The sequence below is a fragment of the Haliaeetus albicilla genome, chromosome 8 (assembly GCF_947461875.1).
Source record: "Haliaeetus albicilla chromosome 8, bHalAlb1.1, whole genome shotgun sequence".
Taxonomy (NCBI): Eukaryota; Metazoa; Chordata; class Aves; order Accipitriformes; family Accipitridae; genus Haliaeetus; species Haliaeetus albicilla.
In genome coordinates this window covers 40,137,139-40,155,004 of record NC_091490.1, presented here as the reverse complement: position 1 = coordinate 40,155,004, position 17,866 = coordinate 40,137,139, and the positions used below count along the sequence as shown (strand labels likewise).

Here is a 17,866-nt window from a genome sequence, read left to right as displayed (position 1 = left end):
CCAACTAACACATGCCCTGAACTGTCTTATGAAACATTAATCGAGCAGGGATGCAGTGATCCTAATTACCAATGGAAATGGACAACTTGCTCATTCTTTCACTAAAAGCAGGCTTTTACAGGATTGCTAGATTATTTCAAGTCCTGGTAGATCATAACCATGAGTTCCAGCCAAGCAAAGAATGACCAACACCTTTCCGTACCTGCAACTTTAATGGTTGGGGCAGTTCCAGAGCCATCTCTTTCAGAGTGCAAGTCTTAAACAGCTTAAAACCAGCAATAAAAAGTAAAATATAAATTTTTATTTAGAATTAAAGCAAATACTTCAGTATCACAAACACAATATTAAACTTCAAGAAATATACTGCTAATTTGGAGGGAGCATTTATTTGCACAACCACAACATGCGCACAAATCCAGAAAAAGATGTGGAGTCTGAAATTTTCAACATCTCACCACCAGAGCAGTTGGTCACAACGTTTCATACAGAGTTATATATACTGTAATAGATGTTGACAAAATTTCTACAGAATCATCTTTATAGACAACAAGAAAGCTCTAAGAGGCAAACATTGCAATCTATTCTTCTTCTGATGAGTCTCTCTCAAACGTGTAGGCCATGAAGCAAGCATCTGGTCTCTTGGGGACAAGGGGATGCCCTGGTCTCACAATCTCAAAGCCCAAAAAGCTGAAAGTACGGAGCAATGCAGCTAGAAAAAAGAAAGCAGAAAACAAGTTTCATCCATTTGATACTGTACATCCACCAGTTAAAGCATCCACCAAAACCAACTTCAAATACTGCATTCACATCTCTAGAGACAGTGCTATGAGTTAACACCTACCTCTATCATCTCTGTTCTTGTGGAAACAAATGAACACATGATCAACTCGAAGCTGTTCTTCAGCAAACTCGAGAAGAACTGCAAAACTGCAAGACAAATACAAGGCATTCAACGCACATGAGCAAGCACTGCCTTCAGAGATAGTTAGCAAGGCCCTGTGAGCCAATCTGCATGTGAACTCGTAGGCACAAGAGGCTAGTGGTTGGAGAGTCACACCAACAGGAGATCCCTGAGCCCCAGGTTTAACTTGAGGGCAGAAATCTTCAGTTAACACAGAAAACATGCTTTTTCTGTTGCAGCTGAAGGGAGAACTGCAGTGACAGACTCAGAACCAGGCTGGTGTTTTCAGTGGATAAAAGTAGCCACCCAGTACCTGAGAACACAGCCTGAAATCACAAAACAGGTAGAAGCATCCCTCAAACCAGGATCACTTACTTGCAGCCTCTTACAAGACAGCATCGAGCACCAAAATTAGACTTCAGCTTTCAGAACAATGAAAGCAAACATCAACAACAGTAAAGTGTTATTCCACCCTACCGACAGGCCTTCAAGACAGAGGCAAGTTGAACTGCAGCTGCATTTTATTCTACCCACCTGTCTTTGCTCCCTTCAGGCAGAGCACCACTGGGAATTTCTATATAGAGGTTGTTGTTGTTCAGCACTGCTCTCCAACTAATGTGTTTGGCATCTGTAAGCCTTGACTGGACATTCAGAATTCTTGTCCTGTTATTAGATGTTAGTTCTTCTGTTACATTCAGCCGATTATCCTGTAGTAGTAATACATGCAAAGTTATTTCCAATTCATTCTGGGGAAGGGATAACTCCCATTAATAGGCTTGAGGCAAGAAATGCATTCAAGCTCACCATCGCAAGCTATTTATTATTATTCATACTCACCGAATAAAATAAATTAGCTGAAAGATTGTGATCCCTCTGACTATTCCCTCGCCCACCTGGGATCTTCAGGGGTGGGTGAGGGACATCAGGAGCACCACCGAGGCCCCGGACCCAGGTTACTACAGCAATTGAAGGGAACCCTGGAACTAGAAAGGGATCATAGTTAGAGAGGCAAACAGGCAGTGTTAGACAAGACCCTGTGAACTCTAGGTTTTAAACAGCAACCAGATGGCAAGATTTAAACAAAATCCCAAAACCTAGACCAAAGGAACTCCTCCCACTGCAGCCTAAGGAAGTGGCAAGACAAAGGAACCTCCAGACCAGGGAAGGGAACACTGCCTCGCACCCAGATCCCTAAGGGTCAGAAAGCTACTACTGCAGTATTTTGAGGAAAAGACTAACTTGGAAATGAAAATACTCTCAGCTGAAGTGAGCAAGGTGTATTTCTGTATCAAGGCAGCAGTTATGCTTGACCTGATCTCAAGAGAAGAACGATTCTGCTATCACATATTCAAAATCCCATTTTCTCCCCCACCTTGTTCTCATAAGTTAGCAAGAGCCCAGCATGCGAGGGATCATTTTCCTTGTGATATACGGCCCTAATTACCTTAGACCTTTGCATCACCGCTCTTGGCTCAAGGTCAGAAAATTACATGAAATAGTCTCACAGATGTCACTACCTCAAATGCTTTCACCATGCTCAGAAGCAAATTCGCCAGTTTTAACTCTGAGACCACACCTGAATATTTAAAAACCTACAAGGCTTTCTACTGAATTCTTCAGAGCAATTTTACACTGCTCAGCTAAGTTCAGTTCTTAATGTTGAGAATGTTATCCTCTTAAGATATGAAACATATTTCTTGTATGCATGCTAAGTTTCACCACATCCATGTAAGCCTGCTTAACCAAATAAGCCTTCTACTGTACTAAGAGCAAACGCTGTGCTGACTGGCCCCTCCCTCTGCACCATCCTTCACCCTGCAGGCTCACTCTTGAGTTGCGTCATCTCAGCAGATGCAGCAATCGAGGCCCTTGGGGAAATTTTCACAATCGTCCTGTCTGTGAGTGCCAGCAGCCATTTGCAAATCAGAATAAACATGTACAAAATAATCCACCATTTTGCACAGTTCATACGAGTTTCATTTTTTTTAATGAGCTTGAAACTTGTGATGAATAATCTATATTAGAAAGGCACTGAACAGCCACATAGGTCAAATATTATATGCTGGAACGCACAGCAACTGCAAAGTTTTATTAAAAAAATTAAAATTGGCATGCTCTCAATTAAATGAGTGTTCAATCCATTATTTTAGGCTCTCTGAAAGAGACACGCCTTTCTTTAGCACTAGCATTAGGTACTTATTTTATCTCACAATGACTGTAGAACTATGCATTCCTGATTACCCTTACAAATAAGCCTTTAAGCACCCTGTTCAGAAGGGTGCATCGGCAATCCTTTATAGAATTTCACCTTTCACCCAATGAAAGGCAGTGCATAATGAAGGTTGCCTACCCTTTGCAATTGAGAATGTATTTTAGAGTGATGTTTGTGTGCACTTACTCCTCTTGGAAAAAAATAATCTTTAAACAGCAGACAAGTATAAAAATTGCTTTCTAAAACAATTCTAAAACCCTTTTCATAGTCCACATACGAAGACTAATCATGGCTTCCTTCATACAAGGCAGACTGATGTCCTAAGCATCCAACACTCTACACCAGTCACCCCGATTTTCTTCCCAGCATCTGTCGGGATTGTTTAATCTTTTGGTTGAGTTTTAAACTAACAGCTCTCCTAACACTCTTATGTTCTACTTTAGGCTCAGCACCCTCGATTAGTTTTCAAGAATACCTACGATTACATAAGGGGATAACAGCTTTCGATCCTTTGGTATCTTTGCCTAATTGTTGGTTTGGGTTTGGTTGGTTTTTTCCCCCCCCCCGGTAGGAAGAAGGCACCTCCAGGCCCTTCCTCCAGCCCGGCTTTTGTCTCCAGGCACCTTTCAGCCCGTTCACCGTCTCGGCAGCGGCTGGCGGAGCAGCCGCCTCCCATCAGGGGCCGGTGTGCGCTCTTCTCGCCTTCCTCCCACCGTTATGACAACTCCGGAGATGCGGCGGGAGCTCTCCCTGCAGGCAGGCGGCAGCTAACGTGGCACATGGCGGGAGGCAGCCCGGCTGGGTGTGTGAGGCGACTCAGGGGGGTGGCGGCGGCCGCGGGCAGCCTCCCCACACACCCCACCCGGGGAGGGGGGACGTGTTGCCCGGCACGGCGGCGAGTCACACCGGACCGGGGGGGGGGGGGGAGGGGGGGGTGGGGGGCGGTGCAACCGGCGCTACAGCGGGCAGGCACCGCCTTGGGCGTTTAAAAAAAAAAAACCCAACCCTTTTTTTCTCTTTTTTTTTTTTTCTCCTCCCTTTCCCTCCCCCCTTTTTTTCTGCGGGGGAGGAGGCCAGGCCGCAGCGCTGAGGCGGCGGCGCGGGCCGCCCCTCCCCCACCCGCCACGGAGCACCCCTCCCCTCCCCCCCGGTCACGGGGGAGGCGACCGGCGCTCGAAGGACGAGGAGGGTCAGGGCGGGCCCTGAGGGGAAAGGAGGAGGCGGCGAGCGCCCAGCGGTGCGAAGGCTGAGGGAGGCCCTGGCCCCTCACCTGCTCTGTCCGGTACTGAGGCTCAGCACAGCGGGCATGATGGTGCTTTTATTCCCCTCTTTCTCTCTAGCGAAGCAGTGACTGTTGAGTATCCGCTGCAGGGAGGATTTCACCATCCGGCCGCTCTGGTCCGAACCCCGAAACCCTCCGCCGCCTCCCGCCGGCCGCTCTCCAGGCGCTGCTACACAAAATGGCAGCACCGCCGCAGCGGGTCCTTATATACCCTTCCGAGGCCACGCCTCCCGCCGCGGCAACGCCCCACGGAGCGGGCCACGCCCCCGATCGGGAAAGGGCTCCCGTCCGGTGAACGGCCCGATTGTCCCTTAGAAAGTCTCGCTTCGCATTGGCTGAAGGGAGAGCGGGGGGCGGAAGAGCAAGCTCTTTTCCTATTGGCTGGCAGCGCGAGGGGGTTCAGCATTGGCTAGAAGGGCGCCTGGCCGGAGAAGGGGGGGAATAGCGGTCTCTGATTGGCTACGCCCGCCGGGGTGGGCGGAGTGTGGCTGGGTTCGGCCGGGAGGCTTCAGCGCGGCGCCGCAGCCCTCACTCCCCTCAGAGGCGCCGGTTCGAGTCCCGCGTCCGCCCCCCCCCCGCCCCGCGACTGGCTGAGGTAAACTGCGGGGGAGGGGAGGGGCCAGGCCCGGCCTGGCGCATGCGCCGGCGGGGGGAGGAGCGGGGCGGCGGTGGGGAGCGTCTGTCCGTCTGTCCGCACCGAGCCGGTGGGCGTGAGGGACGGCGGGGGGTCCCCGGGCCGCGGCTGGGGAAGGAGGGTCGGGGTCTCCGTACGGCCGGGCTTTACAGCCCCGGGGCTGCCCGCTCGCTGGTGGAGGCAGCAGAGGGGCGGCAGCGGGGTCTTCTGTGGGGAGCAGTGGGCCCGGAGGGCATCGTCCTCCTCCGATCTGCCGCGCGTAAGCGTTTGTCGGCTCGATCCTGAGAGAAACTTGAATTAAAAAAATAAGAAGAAAATTCCCCGAGTACTGGAGGGGGTCCCTAAAAGGACGGGCTGAAGTTGTGACCCGCTTTTGGGGTGCGTGTTCTGGCCTGTGGCCGTGCTCCAGTTGCAACGTCTCCCAGTTTCCCTCCGGCCTGTGTGTTGTGCTGGCCGGTGCCGTAATTTATACCTTCGGTTGTGTGGGGAACGGGCAATGGTTAGTGGTAATCTTTTAGACGGAAAAAGGCTTTGTGCTGCACCTTCATGAGGAAGTGAATAAATCCTGGTTATTTACATAGCAGAAGTTGGTCTGCATCCCCACCCCCAAAACAAGAAGCCCGTAACGCGTAGCACTCTGCTTTTCATCTCCCGCAAGGATTTTGGAAAGCCGAGGCTTGGGGATACGGTTGGGTCTTTCTGCAGCCCCACGGCAAGAATAAAGTCTGGAGGAAAGGATGTGAATTTGAAAATCAGACACCCCACTTCTCTTTTGGACAATATTGATGAAAACACAGATTCATCCTGTTGGGGGTGGGGGTCGATCTTCAAAATCCATCTTAAAAGCAGCAGATGTGTACAAAAGGTAAATAGGTTATAATTTCCATGACAGGGGATCTTTGACTCAGCCATTTCTGAACATTTCAGCCTGAAAACCAAGTCAGAAGCACATCACAGAAGTCAGGGCACATCCTAAACAGTGGATCCTATCCTATATGGAAAGAAAGCTCAAAATAATGGTTTAAATGATGCTGAGTCAGGTATGCCTTGTAAATTAGGTGGAAAAGGTGTTTATAGAGCCAAGGAAAACTACTAAGGATACATTGTAATGATTTTCAAAATCATGCTTTTTAAAAAAAAAAAATTGTAGGTGGCTGTATTTCTCTTTTCTTAATTGAACTCGGGCTATGACATGCCTATTTTATTGCCTTCAGGTACCATAGCGGCATTTGGGCACTTTTTATTTTTTAGGTTTCTTACTATCTTGCTTATTTTTATTTGCTTTAAAATATTCCCATCCAGGAGCTCTGAGCACATGGATAGTCCATTGATTGGTTCCACTTTGCACGAGGATAAATGTCTAAATCCCCACCCACCTTCTGTGTCCTGAAACTGCTCTGATTGACTATGATGGAACAAAGTGCATTGCCAAAAGAAAACACTGTCTGTTCTCCTACAGATTAGATGAGAAGCCTAGCCTGGCCAGCAGCCAGTGACTAGTCTGGGAGTCATGGTAAGTAAGAGGTATGAAAGAAAAATCCTTTTCCTGCTGCAGGTATCTGCACTTAGCTCCCAGAACACAACATAACCGAGACATTAGTGCTTGCTTTCACCTCGCTCTCTAGATTTGGCTGTTGATTTATGAAGGGGAAGCTGACTGCCGTTTAATGCATTACCCAGAGACCAACTTGAAACAATGGGATAGCTGCAATTCAGGAATATCCAGACCAAATGAAACACATCAGAGAAGATTTAGCAATTCATGTTTTGTATGTTGGTTTAGAACGGTTTTCCTGATGGGGGAATGAACATACTGGTCGATGGATGGACTGCCTTAGCGTTTTGTGATAGGCTTCATTATTTCTAATAACAGCATTTGTTATTTATGTAGTAATCCAACTGTAATTCCTTATAATGGCAGTGTCAGGGGACATCATCTTTGCAGCTGCTTTCCTCTTTACTGTGCCACTGGAAACAGTTTTGCCCTGTGGATACCTGTCATCTCAATGGGCCATCATTCCATTTTACAGTTGAGTGACCTGGGTTGCGCTGTGGTGCTCTGTAGCCTGCAAAAAGCCCAATCAACTTGTTTTGGTTTTGTGCGTTAAATATCGTGTGGGATTAGTTCCAGCTGCAGTTTTGCTGAGATAGCTTGACTTCCAGTTTAGCAGTGACAGTGATTCATAAATCTTTACAGAGAAGCCTCTGACTTACGATTTCAGGATTACCAGCTGAGGCAGTTTGAGATGTTGCCATCTCCAGCTGTTTTTTTACCACTGGTTTACCATGATTACCCTACCCATGGCAGCAGAGTAGGCAGAAGTAACTGTGTGTCAGTGTCTCAGTTGCTCCAGCTGCATTCCTAGTTTGGTACTGTAGTCCAAGCCCATCTCAGTCCCTGGTATTATCTAATACACTGAGCAGTGAACCCACACAGCTGATGTGTGGGCATCCATTCCTACTTCCAAGTCTGCTGTGGCACAGTAACTTTCCACACAGAGGCAAGATGGACAATTGCAAATAGAGAATCTCATCCACCTAAGTCCTGAGGCTCTAGTTCATCCCAAGTCCTATGCTGGTGTCCACAAGTACACTATCAAAGGCCCCCTCATTCTGCTGGCTCTCAACTACCACAGCCTTCCCATCTCCAAAAAATATATGTTTCAAAGGACCAGTGTAGTCCCCAAAGCAGGAGATGCAGCAGGGAGCTTAGATCAATTCTCTCCTGAACTGCTTACTGAACTCCTCAGAGGAGAGCATGCAGTGAGTCCCACTTGTTCTGTGTTCTTACACAAGCAGGTCATAGCAATTAGGCTGTAGGGAACAACCTGGGAAAATATCTTGTACAGTCTGAGTTACTCAATAACCAGACGTGTTAATGGAGAAAGTACAGAAGAAGCAACACAACTGAACCCCACATTAGGAATCTAAGCTGAAATTGTTTCAGGTTGAGGAAAGCCAGAGAGTTTCATTTTCTAGAATTTCCTTTTTTAGCTTGTTTCAGCATGCTTTTCAGCCTCTTTTAACAAAAGAGGTCTCAAACATTAGTCAAAATCACCAGTTAATGATTCTTTGTCAAGCTTTTATAGTTTTTACTTTCTGAAAGATACTGGATTGGAAGAAGCAGCACAGGAATAAGTTAAAGTGGAATTCAAAACTGGTAGCTGATGTAAACAGATGTTAGAGCAAGAAATGGGCCGGGTGAGTAACTGAATGTCTTTCCTCTTCATTATCTGCTTTCAGGTTTGCAAATGTTAGTGATCAGATGACACGAAACTAGTGAAAGATGTACAGGACCCAACACACTCGTAAGACTTGCTCGTTCTCAAATCCTGCACATTGATATCATAGTTGTATCACATGTTTTATTTAGAGAAGGAAAGATAAACTGTTCTGTTGTTTAGGTGATTAAAACATAACTAAACAACATGGCTGCAAATATTGGTGCTTTTGTGTGTTTTTCTGCCACTGAGGAGGCTATTGGAGAGTGGGCTGCTGCAGACTTCGTTGAAGCAGCTCCTGCGTCCATGTTCTAGAGGAGTAACAAAGCTCCAGTGAAGGTGAATGGAAAAAAAAAAAAGATATTTGACATGTAGCAGAAACCCCCATATATTTTCAGCTTAGCTGCATCACGCTGTCATAGATCTTCTTGAATGTGGAAACAGACGTTTATGACATTTAGCAGCATCATGGGAATTAATCTATGTCTGATTTGCTGACTAGGGAAGTACAACAGAAAGAAAAACATGAGCTCTGTCTTAAAGCATGTGCAGTCCTTACATAGCATTACACACTTGGTAACTCCCCAAAAATGGTAAAAAAAAAAAAAATTAATAAATCGAGCCAGACTATAACATCAAGTGGTTCCAATAGCCTTTTCTCTCTATTTCCACTCCAGAAAGACTTTACTTGTTCTTACATTTTTAAGAGTCATCTAGAGATGTAGCCAAGCACCAAAACAGGACAGAAACTGACACAGAGATGTCCATCATGACATGTTTTCACAGAAATCATTGTGTGTGATGACTTCTCTGCCCTGTAATTTAGCCAGTGTTAATCCCAGAATAATTTAAATGTTCATCTTGGTCAGCTCTGTGTGGAGACGAAGTACAGCAAAATCTTGCGAGGTCTTTATCGAAACACTGGACAGTGTTATTTTTAAACTTTGTAAGACCTATAGTTTGTAAGTCTTATAAAGCAGGGCTCTTTAAGTCTGCCCATCTCCATCCTTAGAACTTCTGGTTCATTTCCTTACAGGTAACAGTTAACTACCAGTTATCTAATTTTAAATACTCCCCCACTAAAAACACTATTTGGTGTGTTAGAATCTATTCTGATCTTTGTGGGACATGTAATTAGAACACTTTTTCTAGCTGGAAAACTCTCCTCATTTTCATTGTCATCCGTGCGAGAATGATTTGATTTGAAGGTCAGGTTTTCTGCAGACCCACTTGTGCTGGAAGGAGACTCTGCATGCCACTGCCAAATTAAGCCGGAATGCTTAGATGTTTACCAGCACAGGGAAGAATTTATTTTCCAAGATCTTTGTGAGATATTGAACTAGAAGAAAGCAGTCACTAGTGTGTCAGGCCAACAAATGTCTGTACTTCTTACCAAAGAAACGTTGGATCTCTGCTTTCTCACTTAAAAACAGCTGGTATGAAGAGGACTATGTATTGAATGCAGATGAGGTAACAGATGCTTAAAATGCTTTAAAGTCTCGTTATCTGATTTAGGGGTGTAATCCAACATATTGCTGGTCACCTGATAAGTGCTGAGTTGTTTTCTTTAAGGTTGCAGGATCAAACTTAGCAGGCATTGCTGTTCAGTTTCCATATAAAAATAATGTGGGGGTGAGGGGAAAAGTTGGAAGTGAGAACAGGAAATATAGTCAGCTAGAGAGTGGGTTAGCCAACAGCAAGAGACACAAGATACGGTCAGAGGATGGCACCTTAACATTTCTGGGGAAAGAAGTGTGCTTGAGCAGTTTGTTGTTACGGTCTGTAATTTAAGAATAATGTTCCACAAGCTTGATTTTTTTATTGATTTTTCTCTGGGTGTTGCTGCCAGTTATGAACAAATGGTCACGAGGAATTCAGAGGTAGTTACAAAACAATAAAGTGGAAGACATTGCAACATCCTCCCTTCCACAATCCATTTTCTGTTTCGTTTACATTGGGCCAGATGCAGCTAACATCTCCATCCCCTCCTCTCCCTCCGCTCCCCCTCAGTTAGCGAGAGGTGGTTAAGGTCCGGTTCTTGCGAAGGCTGCAGTGCCACAGAGGGGAGTTCGACTTGGAGAGGAGATCGAGCACTTTCCTTCCCGTTAGCATGGGAGAGAGCGGTGGGGTGCACAGCACCTCGCGGAGCCGGGTCCTGAGAAAATGAGCCCCCCTGCAATCGCATGTAATCAGCATTTTGGTGTGCAGCGGCTTTCTGGAATTCTTTCGTGAGCATTTTCTTCCTCTGCTGACCCCTTTCCCTTGCTTGCTTGCTGGAGCCTTTGTGTGGTGAATTTATTCATTTATTTTTTGCTTAGCTTCACTTTTCTCTTACAGAAGAGTTCAGCACAATCTGATGTTTCTTTGCAGGATGGGCCACTTTCACAGCCTGTGTGTTGGGAAGGCGAGCTGGACGGCATGGCTTATTTTCCTTCAGTTCCTATTGTGCTTATATCAGTCAACCTTAGGGACAAGGAAGTGCACAGTACAGCTCAGCTTTTGTAACTCGTAATTTCATTTGGAAATGTTATCAAAACAAACAGATGCCAGCGGAATGAGCGTTAAAACCTGTGCAGAATCTGCTCTGTCAGAAACGAGTTCAGAGTCAGTTTTGCCTGCCTAAACATTTCGCCCAGCAGCTCATTAAAATGGATATATTCAAAGGAGACTTTTCCCCCCCGATTAGATCATTCCTGTGATAAGAGCATTAATGAGCATATTTTCCCATAAATAAAATGAACGAGCCTTGAGGGCAGGGAAGGTTATTTAGCCTGCAATAAGTTATATCCCACTCTCGTCCTTTAGAGAGTTGCGAGTAGGGGAACCAGTTCACCCCTTTGCTGTAGCTGAGAACAAGCCTGAGAACAGCCTCTGACCAGCAGAATTGGCAATTTGGGATGTCTTCCAGCTGTATATTTGTGCTGCACACCGCTTTATTTTGGGTATAATCCCTGTGGATTCAGCACTTAGCAAAATCACTGACCAGAGCTCACCCAGAGCTGTGCTAACAGCCAGGGCAACCCTCAGGGTGCTGCAGGAGGGACAGGGGAGGCCCATCCCCAGTAGCAGTCACTTTTGCCAGCCTGTTTATTTGAGCTGCATGCAGCCGTGTGCTTTTTGCCCATAAGCTGTCTGTGTTTGAACCAATATTTACTCATGGCTCTGTGTATTGAGACAGTCAGCAATCCCAAGTGAGAGCAGAGCTGGAACCAGTCATCAGGCCATCTTAGCAGCTCAGGTTGTTTACATTTTTTTTAAAAATCCTCTTGAATTTCAGGCTGGTGAAAGGTGGCAGCTTGACAGCTCTGGTGAGCCTTTACCTACGCAGCAGGTAGAGCAATGGCAACACAAGCTTCCCCTGCAGCATTTCCCCCTCTGACCTGCCCACCTGCTGTGCCAGGGAAGCCCCTCTGAGCAGTGGATGAGGAGCAGACCCCTGACCCATGCAGGCCTTGGCATCTCCCCATCTCTTGTTCTGTAAGCAACAAACTGAAATCCAAAGACAACCGGTGCTATAGTGATGTTTATAAGAGATTGTCAGAAAACTGCTACCAAATAAGCTACCAGGTTGTCAACCCACTTAGGAGTGGAGGCTTTAAAATGAAAGCAGCTCTATTTCATTGCTAGAATTTTCCAGTTTCCCCAAAGGTTTTTATTTATGAAGTCATTGTAGGTACAAATTAACTTTCCCTGCCCCCTGTTTGTTATTAACTCTAGAAGAAGCTGAGATTTGAAGGGTTCATTTCTTACCCCACTGGAAAGGGGTGACTCGGTGCAAAGCACTGCAATGTTTTCCAGCAGCACTCCCGAGAGCATTGCGATGCCTGTCCCTATGTTTCCGAAGTAACCAGGCTTTAGGGGAGCTATTTATTCCTGCATGTCCTGCTGTGTGTAAGCCCAGCAATCTCATGCAGATACCCTAAATCAACCCACAGGGCTTCCCACTGCAGTGGCAGGGTAGCCTAATCTTTGGGGAGTGCAAAGGCACACTTCCACTCAGAGCTGAGCATGTGCTCGTAAGTCTTAATAAGACCAATGGATTTCCTAAGGTGCTAGAAAATAAAGAGGTGGCATAAGGAAGGCAAGAAACCTTGAAATTACTATTCGGGATTGGACCAATAACCTAGTTAGTTTGATTTCCTGCTTACAGTGACTTTTACCAAGTACTTCAGATGACGATCTGAAAACCTACTGCTTCAGAGGTGTATGCAAAGAAAGGGAGCAGCTGTGATTACAGAAAATAAACTGTCTGGACAGGAGATAAGAATTAGTTCTGAAATTTGTTTTTTGTTCCTCTGGACATCCGATCCCCATCTAAATGTTTGTCCTTTCTTGAGTCAGAAAATTTCCATTTTGGATTGTCTGGTGGGTATATCCTTTCAAATTGCAATGCAGATTGTAATGGTGCTCTGCCTGCCTGGTGCTCCCCTGGACTTTTGTACTACAGCACATCAATTTCTTAGCTCGCAGTTCCTTATTCCCTGTGATGTTTTCATGTTTGTTTGGCTTCACACACAGACATATCCTCGATATCTGGCTGCCAGCCGTCAGGCAGCAGTGAAGCCAAAGATCATGCACTATCCAATTGGGCAGTCTCAGCCCATCTTCAGACTCATTGAGCTCATTAGGGAGGAAAATGTAATCAGCTATCCTTCAAGGAACAGGATGTGACAGGAAGTAATGAGAGTCAGCAGGTCAGTCCTTAACAGCTGTCAGAACAATGTGCACAGTACGGCAGCTCTGTAGTTCTGCTAAATCAAGTCACGGGCTTAATGGGCTAGAGCATGCACATTAAAACTGATCCCTATAGAGATCAGAGCGTGTCGCGGTGGCGGCAGCAGATCCTACACCATCCCTGTGACCACTTGTATTCATTAGACAGGGAAAATAGGATCCGTGTTTTACATGTTTAAGCTTCTAATGCTACCTCTCAGTCTTTACAGCCCTCGTTCTCCCTTTGAAGGCTGTAACTTACTGTGCTTGTGTCACTGTGGATTGGGAAACTGAGGCAGGGAGAAAGGACCAGCCTCAAGCTGTACAGAGGCAGAGCTGAGATTGGGGCTGAAGAGGTCTCACACCTCTGCTCCCTTCAAGCTGCCTCCTTTGACCTTGAATCCTATGGAAAATGGACTGGGAGGTTTAGGTCACTTTTAAAAGTCCCCTCAATGTATCTTTGAAATAAATAAAATGTTCTCTTGAACCTAAATTATCTGTCCTTATCCTGTCTCAACTCTCATTGATAATCCTCTTTGTTGCCTTTAAAAATATTTATGGGAGATTATTCTTTGGCAGTAATAGTCATGTTTAATTCTCTTTTTTATTATATTGGGCTTTTCTTTCAATGGTTTCCTGATGTCTTGCCGTTTGGTATTGTTAGGTTTATGTAATGCGGTTTTAAGATTTTAAATGGGTTCAGAAATACGCTTGCTTGTGGTAACTGGATACTTTTCCCCATGAACTGTTACGGAGGTGGCTGCAAGTTATCAATTTATACAAAACTTTATTTTTTTTATTTTATCGTTCTCATAGTGATGTTGATTGACATGACCACCACCCTGGGCCTCTGCACAGCTCTGACCACCATCGCTGCAGCCTGTGTGTTTGTCAAGCAATGCTAATGCGATGGCACTGAAACTCTGGTTATTTGCATCACTATTTTTGCATCACTACTCTCAGTTTCCCTGGGACTTTAAAACTCTTTGAATTTTAACAACGAGCCTTTCCTGAGCCTCACATGCAAAGCAATGCAAATAAAGTTTAATAATATATAAGGCTTGATTAAGCCTTTATCGTTCCAGTTCAGACTGTAATACCGCAGGCTGGGACCGAGGCGTTCAGACCTGCATTAGGACTGGCGTCTCCAGGTCGCTGTGGGGCGTGGAGGGCCTGTTGGGTTTGTGCTGGCAGCTAGCAGCAATTCTGCATCCAGCCTTGAATGTCGATCAGAGAGGACCATGTCATCTTCTTCTTGGTGCTGAGCTTTGTATCACAGAGGGTATTAGTTGCCATTGCAGAAGGCCATATAACCTATACTCCTGCCCCCCAAAAAAGAATTAACGTTTCAGGAATCATTCCCAATGGATGTGTCTAACCTGTTCATAAAACCTTTCGGTGGTAGAGAGGACAACATTTCCCTGCCCAATCTCTTCCAATACTTTTCTGTCTTTGCTACTCCAAAGTATTTGGGCTTTTCCCCCTTAAATTTGTGACTGCTATTCATCTTTCTGTTACCATGGGCAAGACAACAGTTTCTCTTCAGTCTCTCCTCATTGTATTCATACAGGACACATTCAAACTCCTTTTCTTCGGCCAAAATACTTCTTGCAGCAGTTCCGATGAGACCTTTTTTCCATGACCTCCAGGTATAACAGCTGTGACACATTTGTTTGGAGGAAACTGTAAGATTAAGAAAAACAAGCTGTTCTTAATTTTCCTTGAAAATAAGCTATTGTTGTAGTTCTCCAAGATCCGTGCTCATTATAGTACTTTGAAAAGTTTACCAATCTCAAGGCACATGCAATCCAAGGGAAGTCAGCTCATGTATCTTCTTTGATTGGCTTTTCATCTGGAAAGATTTCAAGAGCTCTTGACACAGCTTTATGGGGACGTTGAGCACTGGGACTTCCCCATGCTGCAAGGATTAGAATCCCAGTTTCAGACACCTATGGGTGGGATGTCTTTACTGATGGAGGCATAGGGCTAGGAGAGACCTGAGTCAAATCCAGACCTGCTGTCTACACGTGGTCCTAGGTTCCCATTCATAAAGGTACAGTGCTCCACCCTCACAGCCTCCAGTGTGTCCCCTGCAAGGCCATTCCACAAGCCAAGTGCTCTAAGAGTTAGGAAGCTCCTTTTTAATCCCAGTTATATTTATTTGTAGCCAACTTTTTTTCCAATTGGTTTCATGCCAACATTGTCCTTATGCTTAAATAGATGTCTCAGCTGTCTCTTGGGTGCTTTTATGTGTAGCAATCCTACCATTTCTGGCCTTTGTTTTGTTAGGCTAAGCAAACTGAGATCGTCTTCTGTAAAAGCTTCCTTTCTCCTTGTTATGCTTCTTGTCAAGGAAGTATCTCAGCCATCCAAAATCTTTCCCACACAAGCTATATATGTAAAGCATCTTTCCACGACGACCTAAGTGCCATCACCTCTTAGCTAAAACCCAACTATTTATAAATGCATTTGCTGGATGTTGGAAAAGGAGCTAAAAAAGCACACACATCCAAGCAGAACAAGGAGCAAAAAGCTTGGCATATCTACCTGGGGGTGGTTATAATTCTATGAGGATGTTAGGGCTTAGGCTGTTGTGCTTCATGAAAGGGCTGTTGGAGCCTCAGCACTGGATCCTGTGATTCATTTGGGTCTCTGCTTTGATGTTTTGTTGAAAGCCTTCTTCAGTGGTCTGGCAAAGGGATACAAACCGGCGTTGGTCTGAACCACTGGCTCAGTAGTATCTAGGTGGAAGGAGTTTGGCAAAACCTTACACTGCACCACAAAAATGTTGCTTAGAGATCTCCCACCAGGCGCCTGGGCCTGAGTCTGTTTAGCTCTTATGTGCTAATCTTTAATAAGGAACTAAGAAAATATATTTTTTGTGTGTGAAAACTGGTCGCTTTTCATCTTTCTTCACACTCAGAGCTAGAGGTCCTCCTGACATGGTTCCCATGAGACTGGTGGTATGCTCCTTCAGCCCTGCATGCTTCTACCAAGCAGCAAGTTTCTGAGGATGGTGGGTTTAGTAGGCATCATTCAGGGAAGAGGTGCCAAAAGGGGCTCAGAAACGATGCTGTGACTTGATGTGCAAGAGCAGCAAAGCTGCCAGCCACAAACTTGCACCCTGCTGTTCTGCAGGTTCCCGAGATGGACATTTGAAAGCTCTTTTAGTTGCAAAAGCCTGGAGCTCATATTTTGGGCAGATCTGTGCTATAAAAAATAGTTGAGCTTTTCATAGCCCTGTGTAGGTTTGACACCTGGGCAGGGGACATATGAGGGCTCAAACCCTGTCCTCCTTCCTCCTGAGGGGGCTGTGGGTGATGCTTAGCGCTGAGGAACTCCTTGCCAGTGACTGAAGTATGTTCCTCCATCTGAAAGGAGTGGAGATGGGAAGGGAATTGAGGACAAAGAGGAAAAAGGATTGTGGTGAGGCTTTGCTTGACTTGGGGATCTCCCTGCTGTTCTTCAGGGCTCGGGCTCCATTCCCCAGTCTCATGCCCCCAGCTCCAGCAGTGTTCAGCCCCCTTTGGGCTGTGCTGTTGGGGAGACGGTGCTGAGGATGCTCACGTCCCCTTGCTGCCCTCTAAAGCCTCTCAGCACGAACGTGATACCAGCATCCATCCTCAGCACGAGCACGCGCTCTCCTCGCAGGGAGCAATCCCGCTGCCGGCTGGTGCTTCCACGGAGAATGGGGAAGGTGGTTGCCTATATCTGCAGGGTGCTTGGACACCCTGTGTGAGTAGAGGGGCTGGATTCCAGGAGAAGCCAGGCTGATGGCACGAGGCTGAAGCAAGCACTGCTGCGAAGTGCCGTGGCCTCCTTCCTCCCCCAGCCACCCGTCTGCATGCAGAAACAATGGTGCCACACCAACAGCATCAAGCGGTGCTTCCCCCGAAACCCACGTACTCATTTTCTCTGTGCCAAAGCTGCCCTGTCCCCTCTCCCCTCCCCAAACCAGCCCACGTACCTGGGCACGGTTGAGGCTGCGCCAGGGCTGAGTAAGGGTGACTCAGAGCTGGGTTCAGCCATCCCCTGCCCGCGCAAGGAGAGGAGCTGGAGCGGGTCCCACCTCGTGGCGTTAGCATCTCTCCCCCATTCCTCCTCCCCGTCACCCAGCACCTCGACTCCTCACCACTGGCGGGTGGAGCAAGACTAAACTGGTCTCTGCATGCATATCGCCTTTGTCTGGTGTGGGTGAACATAAACTGCTGGAGGGAAGCATTTTAACGATGAAAACCATGCGGGGCTCAATTGTTCCCTGCATCCGTGGAAAATTACTCCTGCTCACTCTCCCCTTTGCTTGAGCAGCTCCAAAACATGCTTGTAGGGGAGGGCAAGGAGGAGGGAGGTGTATGTGCCTGTGGGGTCAGAGCTGCTGCTTTTTTTTTCCTGCCTCTAAATGATTTATTCTGAAAGACTCTCGCCTTTGTGTCATTGGGAAAAACACACAGCAATCAGAAAGCGTTTTGGGGCCAGCCATTTAAATGTCACTGGGAAAAGAATAGAAAGAAATGAATCCCTGACATCCCAGTGATGCGGCCCCATCCCCCATCCCTCCCTCCCCTTCCCATCTGGCAGAAGCAAAAACAGATGGGAGAGGTGGCCGTGGTGGGGCCGCAGCGGAGGGTGCTGGTCCCACTGCCCACATGGGCTATGGTCCATCGCTGCCGATCCTGAGCACCCACTGGGTGCGAGCTCCCCTGCGGTGGGGGGCACTTCCACGGGCAGGGGATTGGGCAGGGACATGGGGGCACACACGCTGGCCGTGGGCACCGCTCTGGTGCTTAGGCTGCCAGTTGCCATCCCGTGAACCCGCCCTGGGAGCTCTGTCCATCTGTCCCCTCCGCGGCCCTCATCCTTCGGGGCTGACTGGGCACTCTCCTCCTGCCTCTTCCCCTTGGAT

At 46.8% G+C, this 17,866-nt stretch overlaps 2 protein-coding genes across 3 annotated transcripts in view; one reads left to right on the top strand and one right to left on the bottom strand.

Moving 5' to 3' along the window:
• Positions 1-279: 279 nt before the first annotated feature.
• OAZ1 (ornithine decarboxylase antizyme 1) lies at positions 280-4,587 on the bottom strand. The gene is given in 6 exon segments (XM_069790163.1): positions 280-709; positions 842-927; positions 1,436-1,608; positions 1,739-1,825; positions 1,827-1,884; positions 4,384-4,587. Coding segments are annotated over 6 exon segments (651 nt in total). The 5' UTR covers positions 4,500-4,587; the 3' UTR covers positions 280-578.
• A 316-nt stretch (positions 4,588-4,903) lies between these two features.
• Positions 4,904-17,866, top strand: part of JSRP1 (junctional sarcoplasmic reticulum protein 1) — a 33,487-nt gene continuing 20,524 nt past the window's right edge. The window contains exons 1-2 of one of the 2 annotated variants that reach the window (XM_069790152.1): positions 4,904-4,990; positions 6,332-6,542. The gene's annotated coding sequence lies outside the window, so the exon portion shown is untranslated. The remainder of the gene's footprint in view (positions 4,991-6,331; positions 6,543-17,866) is intronic. The other variant, XM_069790151.1, reaches the window with a different exon arrangement.